At 38.5% G+C, this 17,250-nt stretch overlaps 2 protein-coding genes across 2 annotated transcripts; both read left to right on the forward strand.

The window, feature by feature from the left end:
- Positions 1 to 523: 523 nt before the first annotated feature.
- LOC146660814 (uncharacterized) lies at positions 524 to 4,628 on the forward strand. Its single transcript, XM_085420864.1, has 11 exons — positions 524 to 659; positions 1,640 to 1,726; positions 2,067 to 2,207; positions 2,351 to 2,490; positions 2,607 to 2,743; positions 2,849 to 2,942; positions 3,086 to 3,185; positions 3,303 to 3,562; positions 3,653 to 3,839; positions 4,013 to 4,140; positions 4,227 to 4,628. Exons 1-11 carry the CDS (start codon positions 539 to 541, stop codon positions 4,542 to 4,544), a joined length of 1,713 nt encoding a protein of 570 aa, XP_085276990.1. The 5' UTR covers positions 524 to 538; the 3' UTR covers positions 4,545 to 4,628.
- A 5,869-nt stretch (positions 4,629 to 10,497) lies between these two features.
- LOC146660815 (claudin-4-like) lies at positions 10,498 to 11,340 on the forward strand. Its single transcript, XM_085420870.1, has one exon. It carries the CDS (start codon positions 10,548 to 10,550, stop codon positions 11,109 to 11,111), a length of 564 nt encoding a protein of 187 aa, XP_085276996.1. The 5' UTR covers positions 10,498 to 10,547; the 3' UTR covers positions 11,112 to 11,340.
- Positions 11,341 to 17,250: the final 5,910 nt, after the last annotated feature.

Below are 17,250 nucleotides of genomic sequence, written 5' to 3' on the forward strand. Positions count from 1 at the left end.
GTTTCATCCTTTTGTCTCATCAGTCTGCCATGTCTCCATGTCTGTTTGTCCCCAATCCCAGTGTCAAGTTTTAGAGTGTGTGTGTTACTTCCTCTTTTATTTTGTTAGCCCCCTGTTTCACGCATGTATGTTCAGTTTTGCTCCCCTGTCTCGTTAATCAAATTTGGTGTGCTCCATCTCCCTGATTACCTCATGTGTATGTAAGTCCTCAGTTTCCCTCTGTTCGTTGTCACATTGTTGTCTTACCTTTAATGCTGTGTGCATCCTGATCCCTATCCTAGCTATAGTACTTCTTAGTTTGTATTTTATTCTCAAGTTCATAAGTCCCTGCAATAAAGCTGTGTAAAATTCACGTTTTGTCTCCAGAGTCCTGTATCAGTCTGGCTGGTACAAAGCCAGATCATGACAACAACAAACAAACAAGAACCCAAACCTACACAGTAAATTTCCCAGTGTTAAATCAGCAGTGTTAAAGTGTATTTACTCTAATAGAGTCATTATAACAACAGCTGGAGCAAAACGCCCCCCAGTGTGGGTGATGATTCCTGGAGTTAAAAGAGACAGTGTCAACGTTACTCTAGAAAGCTCCTCCCACCACAGACTGGTTTTCAAACCAAGAGGATTTTTCACGACGCCATTTTCTTCACATCAGTTGCAGGGTAAGTTGTTCATATTTACTTATTAAACCAACAATTCGACATTTTAAGCACAGGTAGCACGTTAAAATAAGGTTACATTCCTTTTGTCCATGTTTATTATATATTTCATTTTGTACCAGAAGCAAATGTGACACTATCTGTATGCTAATGTAAGGTTGTTAATTAGCTAAAAAAGTTGACTGATATCAGTGTTGGACTGTAAGGCTTGTTATCAAAATTTATTTCAGTGTGTAGTGGTGATTGTGTTGTGTTCTAGCATGTTCGAAATTCCATTAAATGAAACCCTCCATGTGTTGGGATCTATATATTAACATTAGCTAGCTAACTAGCATTTTGGCTAAGCTCAGTGCGCGGGCAATTCGCTAGTTAGCGTTAAATTTTAAATTACCTAACTCAAGCATTAACTAATTAAAATTGTACACTAAATGTTACATCTTTCTTTTTTTCTTTTTTTTGATACCTAGGTACCAGATATAGAGGTCGTTTTTAGTAAGGTTATTGTCTTATTTTAACTCGGCTGTCTTCAGCGATTTTACAGTTACAGGATTACAACCAGCAGGTGTTATAAGCTTGATAAAATATCCAAAATGTCCAGGATTCAGTTTTTAATGCATTTTTTTAGTAGTTTGAATTTAAGATGACAGCGTTTGTATTTATTGTGAGTTGATGGTATTGACAAAAGTTACCCTGCTGCTTTTTCCATTTTGGTTACCAGACTGTTCAGTATGTTAAACTAAAGATGAACAAAATACTGGCTCCCTAGTGCTAAGTTAGGTCAGACAAATGGTAAAAAGTAGTAGTTATTATTTTAGTTTTGTATTGAGGATTATATCTTGACACCTTGTTACACTGACATAAAAGTAACATACAGTGTAAGAAGTCACATTGCAAGGCTGTTTATGGGACTGTTTTAATATTCACATTTTCTGTTTACTGTAGTTCAATGAAGAGCACTGACTATAAGAAATTACTGTCTACAGGAAGCATGCTGCTTAAAGCAAAACTCGGAGGTGTGCAGAAATTTGTTAGAGTATCTGAGCCAAGCCTTAAGGAGTTTTTGATTGCCGGTAAGAAACCAACATTGTATTAAAAAGGTGTACAAGAGGCTTTAAGTTCTTTTTGTTATTTAGTCTCTTCAAACTGCATTTTATGATTAATTGAAAATGATCTGTGTTTTGGAAGCATCTTAGTTATGAATGTATATTTAGTGGGGGGGAAAACTGCATAATGTGAGTGTCACTCCTTTTAATCTACCACTTATCAAGCATGTTAGAGGCGCTTAATAATTTAGGCTTTGTTTATCTGACTCATTTTTGAAAGAGTATCTTGAAATGATCTTCATTTTAAGCTACAAAACATTAAATGTCATGTCTTTTTGTTTACACAAACTTGTGTGCTTGTTTCCAGCATTTGCAAAGTTTGGTGCGCCAGCCGTAACAGAAGGAGTGAAAGTTTTTGATAGTTCAGGGACTGAGTTGGATGAGGATGTTTTTGAGGATATAGTAACAGATCCCTCAACCGGGGTACTAACCATCAAATATGAAACAGGTTTGTTTGAGTGATTTGTGTTTCATTGGATGTCTTTTTTTTTTTTTTTTTGGTGTCATTATTACATTGTTTAATCAAAGAGTGTATAAAATGAGTCTATGGAGGGACCATGTAAACTGATTTGTTTTGCTCCTATTTTTAAGGTCTGGAAACATCTGTTGCAGAAGTGTCTCCTGAGCAGTTCCAGTTATCATCGCCACATTCATCAGATTCACAGGATACGGTCATCCTTTCAGACAGCCCTTTGAGGAAACGTCAGAAGCTGGATGCAGAAGCTAAGCAAGTAAGAGTTAACAGATTTCCACATTCTTCTAATAGTGTCTTTTTTGTTTGTAGTTTAAGTGTTCTGAACTGTAGTGGTTATATCAACATGTAGAATGTTTTTATTGTGTTTTCCAGTTGGTGGAATCCATTCTCACAAGCAAACCTGGTGGAGAACGTATAATAAATGAGTACAATCGGACCAAGTCCCTGGTGGATGAAACCAGAAGAAAAATGGTCAACATACTGGTAGCTGACATGACAGAAAAAAATGGGTAATTTATTTCTGGCCCTGTGATTTTTACTATCATTTTCAAATTATTTTAAATCTCTATTAATTCCAGCGAAGCTGACTAGTTCTTTTCCTTTTGATCTTGCAGTACATCACCACCACGGCAGGTAAAAGAAATGTATGCCAGAGGAATTGTAACCTTTTTCCCTTACCTCAGTGACCCGTACTCAAAAAATGGCTATGTAAGTAGCTAACAGCAATAACTGATACAACTAAAATCAAAATTTTAAATCCTGCCAAAATGTATGTCCTTATCAACTGTTCATGGTCACATAACTTACTGATAAATTAATAAACAAAATGTCTGTATGTCTCACTCTCCAAGGAACATTATTATGATGGCGAGAGTGGCACTGGGTACTTGGCCTGGAGGATTAAAACCATACAGAGATGCACTGCTAAAGAGAGGCGATTAACATCTGGAGGTAACACTTATAATTCAGTGGAAACGTATAATACAGTTCCAAATTATGGTTCTGTATTAATAATGGTTATCAAATGTTATTATTAGTTTTGATAAAGTTGTATTTCATATTGTCTAGCACCAGGAGATGGATCATCGGGTGAAGACCAGTGTGGTGGACCAACTGTCAGACGAGAGTTGCAGTTTGTTACAGAGAACGTGCTGAGTGAGGATGAGTGCAAGGAAGCAATCTCTCTGATGAAACATTCAGCTGATGAAGACACAGTCAAGAAGAAGATGAAGTTGACATTTGTTTATCGACACAACATGGTCCTTGACCCCCTGCTGTCAAGCAACATACTGTCTGTGTTTCCACGTTTCAAAGATATCAAAGGCTTGGTGAATATTTTTCATTACGTTGACAATGTAAACACATTTTATTTTTTGCAGATAGCAGATATAATTCTCTGTTCTCTATCCCTGTTACAGATCGAACAGGATTTTGTACTGATGTTTGGTGAGGATGTATCAGGCAGGTTGCTGGAGAGGTGGCCAACAACATTCAAAAGAAAGATTATCCAACAAGGCAGAAAGCTTCCTTCTACCAGTGACCTGGAAGAACTCTTGCTGGCAGCTGACTCTCCTGAGGATGCCACTGAAGTTAATGCTGACATTGGTGAGCTGTTATTTCTTTAATTAGAACATTCACAGGATATATAATGTTTGTCACAGAACAGCTGTCCTTTTGTATTTTGGGTCTACTCAAACATTTTGTCAATGCAGATGCATTGAAATTTGTTATTGATGAGGATGATTCAACTTTATTATAAAACCAATTTTTTTTTTCAGGCTGGGACAGTGACCTCTCAGCGATTCTATTGCTATTACATTTGATTCCACCATCTGGTCAGGGTCGGAAGAGACCAGGAAAGGTGTCAGCTTCTCAAGCAGAAAGGCATCTTGTGGTCTTCAAGAAGGTTTGTTTCTTTTCTATTTTTATGGTATGAATTACCAGTTTAAGAAACACTTGATTCTTATTGCCTGTCTGTATTTGTCTTTTCAGACTGGAACAAATATCCAAGAGCACCTTGATGCCATCACTACCAGCACTCAACCCTACCTCCTGGCTGTTGGGGTGAAAAAGCATGACATCCACCAGTTCTTCATTATTCTTGACAAGAATGCCATACCATGCAAGTCTACCTCTTCACTTGGTGCTTTTGATGAACTGTTTAAAGCACATTTTGTGTTTGGCACATCTTACAACACCATGCTTCACAACATGTACACATTCATCCAAACCACTGTGTACAATATAGATGTTGGCAAAATCAAAGAAAGTCCCAGAGTTGCTGAAATAAGGACAAGGTTGCTTCGTTAGGGCTTGAAGGTTAATTCTCCATCATGAAGTGTTTTGTCTGTCAGGCTGAGTTTACTGGTTCAAACATGCTTGTTAGGCATTTACGGTTAGTCCATGGTTACTTACCTGGAAGAAATCTTCGCCTTAAATGTGCCCAGCGTGACTGTGGCTGTGTGTTTGGCACTTTTTCAGGTTTTAGAAAACATTTAAATACCAAACACCTTAACTATTTCGACCAACAGGCTGACACTGATGTTAATTTACAGCCTGATGTGGCAATTAAAGAAGTTATCACTACAGGGCAGGTGGTGTCAACTAATGTAGAAGAAACACCCACAACATCTGAAATGTTGAAAAGTTCAAATAAGAGCACTTTGGATATGTGTGCCTCTACTGTTGCACAGCTCAGGGCAGCTGGATTAAGCCAATCTACTGTGAATAGTTTTGTCTCCTCAATGGAGGAAGTGTTTTTTGAGATTCATACTCAGGCTAAAGATGCAGCTTTACAGAGCTTACCTTCACAGGACACTTCAAGTAAAAAGAAATTAGAGCAGTCATTCAAAAACTTTGAAAACCCATTCACACTGTTAAATTCAGAAGCTAAACGAAATAGGCACTTTAAACAAAAATGGGCAACTGTTGAACCTGTTGAAATGGTGCTTGGCACAAGATTTGACAGTAGAAGAAACAAGATCACAGGGACTTTTGATCAAGTCATTGTAACCGATAGGTTTGCATATGTTCCTATTTTGGAAACACTGAAAACTATCTTTCAAAACCACCATGTTGTCGACATGTTCAAGTCGAGGAATATGTCCAGAGAAGGTGTGTATGCAGACTTAATCGATGCTGCCTATGTTAAAAGATGTCCCCTATTTTCTGCAGAAAAAGATGCCTTACAAATTCAACTGTTTTATGATGACTTTGAAACTGCAAATCCCCTGGGCTCTAAAAAGGGTGTACATAAATTAGGTGCAATATACTTTACACTAAGGAATTTTCCTCCAATCTTTAATTCGTTGTTGGTCAATATTCATTTGTGTGCTCTTTTTCATGCACAAGACTCAAAGCGTTATGGCTTTAATTCAATCCTTGAGCCACTTGTCAATGATCTGAAAGTTCTTGAGACAGAGGGACTGAAACTTCCCATGTTTAAACACTTGGTTCATGGCACTGTAATCCAGGTCACTGGGGACAATCTTGGCTTGCATAGTCTGTTTGGGTTCGTGGAATCATTTGCAGCTCGATATTGTTGTCGTTTTTGTCTGCTTGAGAAGGATTGTTTTCAAAGTGTGTTCTGTGAAGATGATTCTGGTGTTGCACTAAGAACTCTTGATATGCATAAGCAGCACTGTGAAAGTGTACAAAGAGATCCTACGCTACCTCATGTATGTGGTGTGAAACGCACTTGTCTCTTGAATTCACTTAAATATTTCAACACAGCCAACAATTTTTCTGTAGATATCATGCATGACATTTTGGAGGGAGTTGCTCAGTTAGAGGTGAAACTTGTGCTGCAGTACATTCAGGAGAACTTCCTAAGTGCTGAACAACTTGCTGGTAGAATACATGCCTTTGACTATGGCTTCAATCAGCAGCGAAATCGCCCACCAAGGGTAAAGTTGTTTGATGGCAGTAATGATTTAGGACTAAATGCAATTCAATCTTGGTGCTTATTGCGTAATGTACCTTTGATGTTTGGCGATTTGGTACAGGTGGGTGATAGCTACTGGCATCTTCTACTTCTGCTTCTACAAATTGTCAATATTGTGTTTTCACCAGTGCTGTCAGAAGGTATGACCATCTACCTCAAACATTTAATTATTGATCATCATCAGCTCTTTAAGCAGTTATTTCCTACACTCAGTCTCCTACCAAAGCATCACTTCATGATACATTACCCTCGCAGTATACGAAATATTGGCCCAATTCTGCACATGTGGTGCATGCGTTACGAAGCCAAACATAACTTCTTTAAGAAGCAATTAAAAAGCTTTAAAAACATTACAATGACATTGGCCAAGAAACACCAAAGTTGTATGGCCATGTATTGGGAGTCTTTTAGCCTCGAAAGATTAGCTTTAGGACCAGGAAAGATGGTGACACTTGGAGAGCTGAAAGAAGGTCCAGAAATTGCTTTAAAATTTGGAGCTGCGTTGTCTACCAGTGTTTTTTCAGCTAAGTGGATAAAACATCATGGTACAGAGTACCGCCCTGACTTTATCATCTGTACAGAGGTAGTGTCTGAGATTCCAGTGTTTTATAAGATCAAAAGTATTGTTGTGAAAGATGACATTGCATTGCTCTGTGGAAAACTGATGGAAACCCTGTGTTTTGATGACCATTATCATGCATTTAAGGTCAGAATGCACCCCAATATGGTGCTGAAGGTGTTGAACATAAAAGAGCTGTGTTACTTCAAACCATTTGATCTTCAAATGAAGTATGGCACTTCTGATTCCTCCCTGTATGTGGTTCCATATTGTCATTTTATGCCGAACTAAATTCATTGTTTTAAAGTGTTTTATGACTGTTTTTGTGTGTGTAGTGTTTTATGTACACTACATGAGATGTTTTAATATTTTGAGCCTGACATCAAAATAAAGCCGTTAAACGTATTATCTAGTTGTGGTTTTTGCTTACTTGTTTTATATTTTAAAGCATTATTAGAAACCAGGTTTTCATGCTGGAAGAGGAAGAGTTTTAGTAACACTACTTGGTGTAAAATTAATTAAAAATTTTACTCTATGAGAGCTAATTTTTCACAAGAAAAAGTGTATGAATAACACAGTATAGAGTAACATCAACTCTCATCAGAGTTATTTGAACCCCCAGTGTTAACTTGAAATAACTCAATTCAGTGTTAGAAATCAGTGGAATTTTACTCAAATAGAGTTAATTTATCACTATGTTAGAGTAAATAATATGACACTACTAGTAGTGTTAGGTTCATTTAACACTCTGCGGTGTTACTCAGTGTTAAATTTTTACTCTATTTAGAGTTAATTTTACTCTAAAATTTTAACACTATAGAAAGAGTTGATTTAACACCAATTCCGAATGGGACCAAATAGACTCGGGACCAGTGTTAAATTTAACTCTTTAAGTGTTATTTTAACACTCCGATTTTTACTGTGTATGAGAATACAAAACTTAGGGAAAACAAAACAGGGAATAAACGTTGCCGCTTTTTTTCCTTCAAAGTTGATTTCAGTTATTTTAAATATAGAAACTCTGTTACATGATAATCCAATGAGTGTGGGTGGGCGGTGTCTCATCTTTCCATCTTATGACAACTTCTATCTATTAGTGTAGGAAAACCAATCTCGTCTTTAAGTGATGATCTATGAACTCTGCTTCCAGGTTTAAACTACCCTGTGTTTATTAAGGCTGTTGTGTTTTCAACATGTTTTAACCCTTTAAATCTGGGACTCCCCACCATTTGACCTTAGAACTGAAGAAGCTTCTCGCATGAGAGGTGAAACGTCTTCAAGCAATTTAAAGAAGTGTCATGATCCGGCTATGTGCAGGCAGGAATTGGACCCAAATGCAAACTCATGGGGACAAAAACAAAAACACAGCTTTATTGCTGGAAAACAGATCACAAACAATACAAAACTACACTGGGAAAAACGAATTATAATGTACACCAGGAGACACACGGAGAATCACACACAGCATGAGGGAAATCAGAACTGATGAGACAAGGAAGCAAAGTAGGATGCACTCACATGAGACACAGACCTTCAAAGTAAAACAGGAAGTAGCACAGACGCAGACTTGACTAGGGGAGACAGAGCAACTAAGAAACACAGAGAACAACAACAACAAAGAGACACAGAGGGCAGCTACTGAAAACTCGGAAAACTAAACTGAATACAAGAAAGCCAAACTAAGACACTAGACTATAGAAAACTGGGGCAACAAAGAGAACTAAGATCATAATAAAAAAACTCTGAGACACAAGAAACTCAACACTTTGTCACCAACCCAGGATCATGACAAGAAGTCCAGACGCTTTTCTTTCCAAGCTCCTTAGAGTACGATGACCTAGATGACTGAGAACCTTCACAGACATCTTTTCTTTTGCTCAACTTGAACCTTTGTTACATGAAGCTGGAATCCTAATTGAACATTTGATTTTTAAAACTAATTGTTCAGCTGTAACCTAATGGGGAGAAAATATAGGTGACAGAAGCCGAAGATAAACATATGGAGAAAAAGATCCAACACAGACAGACCTGTGATATTAGTTACCCACATAGCAATAGGCAGATCTTTTCTTTTCTTTACTTTTCTTTCTTTAAAAAAAAAAAATATATATATGAAAAGCTGCATTTGAAAAAAAAAGTATGTGTCATATGTTTCAAAAAGTATTTGGACGTCAGTTACAATTAGCTGGTTCTCTCTCCAGTGTGGCTGAAATACAAGAATACTGCAAAGATGTGGGCCAAAATAATGAACATCTTAAATTAGAAACTGCATTTTGTGTTTATTTTTGTTATGTTTCTCTAATATTTTAATATTTTAGATGATCTGAAATGTTAATTGTTCCAAACATACACAAAAAGGAAATCAGGAAGAGAGCAATGACTCCAGAGGTTACTGTGGGGGTTTTCTTTTAAATGAAGCACGAAATGACACAGTATGAGTCAGCCTGTCCTAGTGTGAGCTGTTTAGGAGAAATAAAATACCAAATTAACCACTCTCCTGTTAATATAGCATATATACAGCTGTGCCACCATGGGATCATTTTCAGTTTTTTTTCACCTTGACCACACCAGCCTGTTGAGTGACCACACCAACAGGGTCATTGATCTTCATTCATAGAACTAGTGTTACCTCTGTAACCATCTGTTCCATTTCATGCTTGGTCGACAAGCCACCACTGTTACACTAATGGTGCTTGAAAATAAACAAAACAGTTTAGCAAATAAAGTCAGGAGAGATGTGTACCAAGGCTACAAATCTCAAGATACACATAAAACAATAAAGGCTTCACTGACAAAGTGAAGAAACAGACCTCTGACTGTATCGTCCATGAAGGCTATAGCTGAAAAAGCAATAAAACTGAACAGAAGAAACACACACACACACACACACACACACACACACACACACACACACACACACACACACACACACACATACACACACACACACACACACACAATCGTGGAAGGGATCATTCAAGCCTATTTTGTGACCTGGAGAACTGTTAAATGATGACATCATAGTCAACCGTGTAAACTTGCAAAAGTGCTAAATTGATGGAAAAAGTCCAGCTGGAAGCTGCACAGCTGGAATCGCTCTTGAAGAGAGCTTAAGTGGTGGCCATTCCCATAATGGAATGTGTCACCACACCTGCGGTATTTCAGCACTGGAATAAGTTAGGGATGATGGTGATTGAGAAACAATGTTCACATTGTTAGTGTAAGTAAATATGAGGAACTAATAAAATGGAAAAATAACTTGTTCTAACTTCCTATTTTGCAATATGACAGTAGAAATACATACAAAGAGTGTGAGTTTGTTTGTTTTTGTTTTTCTTGTGACATTACCAATAAGTTTGATGTGTCACAACGACCTTCTTCCTATTGAAAAAACAAAAGTTGTATCCAAGATGGCCGACTTCTAAATGGCCACCATGGTCATCACCCATCTTGAGGAGTTTGCCCCCTCACCTATACTAATGTGCCACAAACAGGACTTTAATATCACCAACCATTCCCATTTTATTACGGTGTATCCATATAAATAGCCCACCCTGTATTTTGTATAGTATACTATTCTATTTTATCTTCTATTTTAGCTTTTTTCTTAATTTTTGCTGCTCTTAATAATAATGATAAGGGGCATCAACACAGGCTTCATATGGACACACCCCCAAGTGAGTGAGAAAGCCACAACCCATTTGCGCTGAGTATTTAAGATGCCTGCTGAGCACTTACTGAACAGATACATTACTGCAGCTCTGAAGCACACACCAACTTCCTGTTTTGAAGAGATCAAAAGAGCTTCATTATGGATGCTGGTAGAAGACAGATTTTGGGTTTGGCTTTAGCCATCATCGGTGTATTGGGGACCATCATGATCTGTGGTCTCCCTGCCTGGAAAGTCCTCATTAGAACTTCTGTGTACCGTGATGACATTTATGGGACTTGGTATGGTTTATGGAAAGTCTGTAAAATATACACCACAGGCAAGATGGAATGCGTTGGATATGAGGTTTTTCCACCACTGGTAGAAGACGCCATGAAAGCTACCAGAGCACTCGTCATTATCGCAATCCTCAGTGGGATCTTTGGAATCCTGCTTGGTGTGGCCGGGAACAAGCGCATTAACTTAATGTTGGATGATGGGCAAAAACGCAAAGTGGGCTTTGCTTCTGGAGTTGTCTTCATCATTGCAGGTTTCTTGGTGCTCATACCTGTCTGCTGGATGGCCTACATCACCATTCGTGAGTCCTACAAGGACAGATATGACAGTGGTGTCAGCATACAGCTGGGAGCCTCACTCTACATTGGCTGGTTCACCACTGGGCTTCTGGTCCTGGCAGGAGGCCTGCTCCTGTACCGACAGGAATGATACTGTCATACTGAAAGAAAGGCATTCATTATCACAGCTATGTAAGGCTTGCTTTTTTCCCCCCAGCCCATTGAAAACAAGAGTAATGTTTGTTTCCAGTGTTTTCATAAAACATTTCTTTTATGAACTTCTGTTTTTCCCTTCAGTGATGACAATAATAGAGCCTGAAATTTAATGAAAGTAAGAAGAAATGTTATCAATATGAATGTGTAACTTAAGTTCTTTCTTTATCCCCCCCCCCCCCCCCCTCCCGTGTGAAATTATTACGCTGTGTGTGTAATATTCCTATAGAATGTGTATGCAGTGGTTTAAGTCTAAGCCTGATAACTATTTCAATATATTTCTTATAAACTGCTTCCATATTGATGATAATGTGATTTTCTTTTACTCTTTGAATACTTTTCTTTTGAGTTGTTGTTGTTGTTGTTGTTTTTTTACTTTTATTGCTTTATTGCATATCAATACAATTTTGGTCAAATTAAAATTTATATTTCTAATCATGAGAGATCATGTGTTGCTAATCTTTTACATCACTGTCTCTGTTTTAATGTTAAAAGCCTAAATAAAGACTCTGAAAAAATATTTTAGTTTGGGACATATTTTCTGTTTTAAAAAAGACAGAAGAAGACCTGAAGAAAACAAATATTAACAAATACAGCACAGATTTGTTTTTTATTTTTAAGTACATTTGTTAATATGTATTTATAACATCCATTTTAGATTTCCACTTGAACAACGTTGTGATATTTTGATACCATGGTAGCATTTACAGGATATTGTTTTATAGTGATATTATACAGGAAAACTGTTACTCAATAAGGCCCATTTACTAGTTGTTTTTCTCTTTCTCTGTGACCCAAGAATTAATGTGTAAGAATCACAGGATGGTACCTCAAGGTTGAAAACACCACAGAGATCACTCCCTTACTCCCATCCTCCCTTCTTTATCTCCTAGAAAAGAGCTTGTTAAAGGCCAGGTGGTTTGTTTCAGAATTCACTAATGAAAGAACTCTGTATTCTATCTCTAGGAGTGTATTTTGCTGGGATGATCATAAATTGTAGCTGAACTGATAAACTATACAAAGGATACTTCTCTGCTCACAAGGCAGGAAGACGTTTCCTTATTTGGTCTGTACCGGTTTGAACTGAGAATCTGCTGACACACGAACCTTTTTCCTCTATATAAACTGTTGTCTGATGAATAAACCTTTGAGTTGATTTTGGGAAAGCAACCTGAACAGTCTCTGTATCATTTTGTTCTCCTAACTGCTCCCGACGTCGTAACTAACCCAGCTGAACGGCATACCTGAGTGTTACTTTGAATAATTTTGAATCTTATACAAAACTCTGCTTATAGGTGCCCACGCCTCGGAGGAAACCCGATCCACGGAGAAACCGGGGACCGAGATTTCCTTCAAACAAAAATATTGTTTAATTAAATAAGTAATTAACTCATTCACTGCCAGCCATTGGCAGTGAATGAGTTAAACCCATTGACTCATTCACTGCAATTGACGGCTATAGACGTCAATGGCAGTGAATGAGTTAAATGTAATTAACACTGACAGATAAATCTACAATTTACACTTATAAATATATAATATTTTCTAAACTAGACTGTTCAACTCAAACACAGAGAGAAAATCCAGTTGCACTTGCAGACAGTCAGAAAGGCAACTTAAAAATCTTAAAAATCTTTCTTAAAAATCATTGTTATTGTTGATTTTTAAATCAACAATAACAATGATAAGAAGAAGAAGAGTCTGCACAATGACAACAAAAATTTGAGCAAATAGAATAAATCAAAGCATAAAGGTCAGCACAAGAAAACATAATGACAACAACCCAAGACTCAAGACCTGTCGGGAAATTTCTAAGGAAACCAAGTGGGACAATAGTGCTAAACCAATGTATTACATTTTACACACACATTGCACATACCTTTATAACTGACCAATGCTCATGTTTACTGCACACACAGCATAGTCTCTCTATTAATTATTTAAAAAAACTTAAATTCTGCACGTTTTTTTTTTAAATTATATTTTAACTTCACATTGTTGATTTCTTGTAGCCTACATGTATTAGACACTGGTTACAAGTCTGCTTTACTTGCTTGGTAGCCAAAAAATACTGTAAATGTACATGCTTTCTTATTGTTTGAAAATAGATCAAATTTCCAATACCCACCATTATCACCAGAAACATCGAGCACTCAGAGGATGTAGACAACTACACAACTACTAACATATAATACTTATATACCCACTGTGCTAGTTTTCTGTGGACATTAAAACTGCTACTTAACTGAACTGACACATGTGGTTGTACTAACCAGGTGGACTATACATGAAATTTAACTACAGAAAATGCAGCAACAGTTCAGCGTTGTGCATTTCACTCACCCCGTTTGCACAGGAAGAGCATTCTCTCTTTCATGGGGGAAAGGTTTTATTAATGTAGCCGGATGATTTAAACCTGCTGTCAATGAGTGATCATGGCCATTTTGAATCTGCTGACCTATGACCTGTCTGCTTAATCCAACTTGTTTGTGCACTTAGAGGATTCTTGCTTGTGGCATCTCCTGTTTGTGCTGGGGTGCAAGGTTTACTACTCCTCCCCGGGCAAGCATAATACAACAGAAGAAGTATGTATTTAACTGTTTGATGTGTTATTCGTTTTGGACCTAATCTTTGACTTGAGCCATTTGCACGGTAGAAATTGCTGGCATGATGTGTCACCTGTTGTTGCTGGGTTGGGAAGCCTCCTCTCCTGTCTAAGTGGAGTATTTCATTGGGCCTCGTATGTATCAGCCGCCCTTTCCTTTGCATTTGGCTTTGAATTTAATTGGCAATCTAATAAATGCAATTTGTTACTTTTTAGATACTAAAGCAGCTGCCGCTCCGTGGGATGCCCTGCTGTTTCATGTACATTTGTACTGTTTTAGTTTTTTGGTTCATTGGTATTGTTGTCAAGGCGGACCTGTGGAAGAGTAAGTACATGTGAACCCAAAACGCAGATTTGGATGCAGACAGCTGGAATCAATCTTTACTAGGATTTGAAGTACACAAGAGAAAGACAGTACACGAGGGAAATGTGTGTGGGGTGCGGAACTCAAACATGGGTCTCTGAAACAGAGGGAGACAGAGGTTAGGAGGGATACTGGGTATGAAGATGTGACAGACTGGTTTTCTAGGTCTTACTTTACTAGCAGGTGGAGAGTGCCTACCCACATAGCAGACAGGTCTGGCTCAGATCTGGTGTCAAGCCAGCAGTGCTGGCTGACTTCTGGTATGGTAAGTGCTAGGGGTGCAACGATACACAAAATTCACGGTTCGGTTCGATACTTTGGTGTCACGGTTCGATATTTTTTCGATACAAAAAAAATGTTCATGCCTTTTTAATTTGTCATTTATTAAAATTATAAATATATATATTTTAACTCAAAAGTACAGTGTTTAAATTTAATGTTGCTGAAACAACAAAGTAATAAAATATATATATATATCTGATTGAGGAATCACTCATCTTTGGAAAAGAGAGTTTATTACAGAGAAATGGCTCTTTCCAAAATAAAAGCTATACTATACGCTTCTTCTGGGCTATATTCTCAGCAGCATATTAAACATATCAGGTCCCCATCAGGAGAATCATGTGCTAACGGCTGTCTAAATGACTCGGGTAAAGTTTGTAGCATGCGTGCTTGTTGTTTTTGTCTGCTTCCACTTGTCTTTGCACTAGGATGATGTTGGAGTAAATGTGCAGTCATATTCGTTGTGTTTCCACTAGTGCTGTCAGCGCTAATCTCGTTGAAATGACGTTAACGCCACAACACGGCAAATCTCCGTTAACGAGCTACCGCGGATCGCCCCGTGCATGGGGCTGGACGGCCAACACGTTAACGAGCTAACTGTGCTAACACACTAGTTCCCACCAATGTAATTGAGCATTGCGTGGCACATCCAACATACTGTTTTACTTTAGTCCATGACGTGCTTACCTTCAGGGTCATACGTCACATGAAAACCAAAATAGTTCCAAACGCCACATCTGAATTAGGGCGGGGGAGGTTCAATTTGCCATGTTGCAAGGAGAGCTTAACTTCTGTCTCGCTAGCTTGCCCTGCGCTCAGTGAATCTGCGTTCGACTACTCCACCTAGGCTGCACTGTCGAGCGCAGATCCACTGAGCGCTCAACACAGACAGCATCGTCAGAAGAAAAGTTGATAAAATAAATTAAAAATGTTGTATTGTTCGATACATATGCGTACCGAACCGAAAGCACTGTATCGAACGGTTCAATATCGATACGAGTATCGTTGCACCCCTAGTAAGTGTGTGTCATCCACATATGGGCCAGGCCTGGCAATGATAGCACTATGTGATGGCATGCCACATCTGGCCCGATTATGGTTTGGTTTATGTGGCCCAGGCTCATAGAAAACGGGTCTGGCCCCGATCCGGCATCAAGCCGGCACTTCTAACTGACTGGTGTCATGGCAGGGTGTATGTCAACCAGATGTGGGTCAGGACCGCCAATGATGGCACTATTTATGTTCCTATTTTAGTTAGAAGACCCGAATGCCATGTTGCAATACTATACTGCTATGGTAGCCAACGTTTCAAATGCAGGTTTGACAGGTTTGTGAGTGTACACTTTATCCACAACCTAGTGAGGGTTCACTCATGTTTACTACCGGGTGGCTGTAGCTCAGAAGGTAGAGCAGGTCACCTACTGATTGGAAGGTTAGTGGTTTGATCCCTGGCTCCTCCAGTTTGTATATCAAGTGTATGAATGTAGTTAGGAAGTGCTCAGTTTAGAGACTATCACTGTCTGCAACAACATACATATTAAAAAAAAGGGTGAAAGACAATATCTGCACTGGCTACTGATACAGAAAAATAAAACTAATAAACCGAACAAAATTGACAGCCACAATATGTCGAATTACACCAGGTTAACACAGGTGTAATTCCTAACCCAGACCATGGGGTTAATTGTAACATTTCACTTTTTGTGTTTGAGACCATACCATACAATTAGTAATTGTGTTGCACAGAAAATAGCTGTACTATTTAATAACAGAGACATGTAAATCCTTTGCATTACATTTTGGATCCACAACCTTAAAAGAGCTCCAAGCTACAGACAGAAATGTCAGAAATGGTACAACTATCCCCGGTCTCCCCTACCATACAGAAAATTACAGAGGTCACAGTAGAAGTGCTGCAGAATATATTACAGTAACACTGTAAATAGTAAAAGTAACAATAAAAGTACCATAAATTGCACTACTACTGTAAATGGATAATACAGAAAAAAGTGTGCTGTACAAGAAATTCCACTACAAATTCCACTGTAAATGAAATTACATTTATTAAACAGGACTGTTGTGAGAACTCTTTGTCCCTCCTTCAAGGCCACCTGGGTCCACTGGAGACTGTTGACCTTTGCTTAATCGGGCGTGGTGACACTTTCTCTCAGCTGAACACGGGAAACACACACACACACACACACACACACGGAACATGTACATTGATACTGATAAACACTATCACCGTCCCTCCCCTGAATCCAACGCCTCCTCCCATGCTTACCTCCCATCCGATGGGGACAGCGAATCAGCTGGAGGCGTGATTGAAGATTGTAGCGGTCCCAGATCCAGCTGTGCACACTGGGATATTCTCCCATGTTGCTTGTCTGTGTTTTATTGTTGTTGGAGTCAAATTGTTAAATGTTGCCATTATTGTACTTAAATGTGTAAGTCTCGGTTCAAACTGTATGATCAAAGACATTCCTTTGTATCTGACCCCCGGCCTGTTGAATGGTGGGGGAGGCTATAGTCTTTTATTATAAGGACACATCCTATGTGAGGGTTCTGTTTTCTTGTTTAGTAAACTTCTTGCCTTTATGACCCTTTTGGTGAGCAGGAGGTCACACAAACGCACACATTCACGTGCACTTACACACACACACATACAGATGCTAGCACATACATGCATACACACACACACACACATTCCCGTACATGCATACTCACACACACATACACACACGTGCTTACACGTGCACACACATACACACATAGTACCTTATCTTTTAGAACCATAGGGGTGTTTTACAGTGGGTGGTGCTTGTG

The sequence above is a fragment of the Rhamphochromis longiceps genome, linkage group LG10 (genome assembly GCF_057381845.1).
Source record: "Rhamphochromis longiceps isolate RC_006_pf linkage group LG10, R_longiceps_female_GT1.1, whole genome shotgun sequence".
NCBI classification, from domain to species: Eukaryota; Metazoa; Chordata; class Actinopteri; order Cichliformes; family Cichlidae; genus Rhamphochromis; species Rhamphochromis longiceps.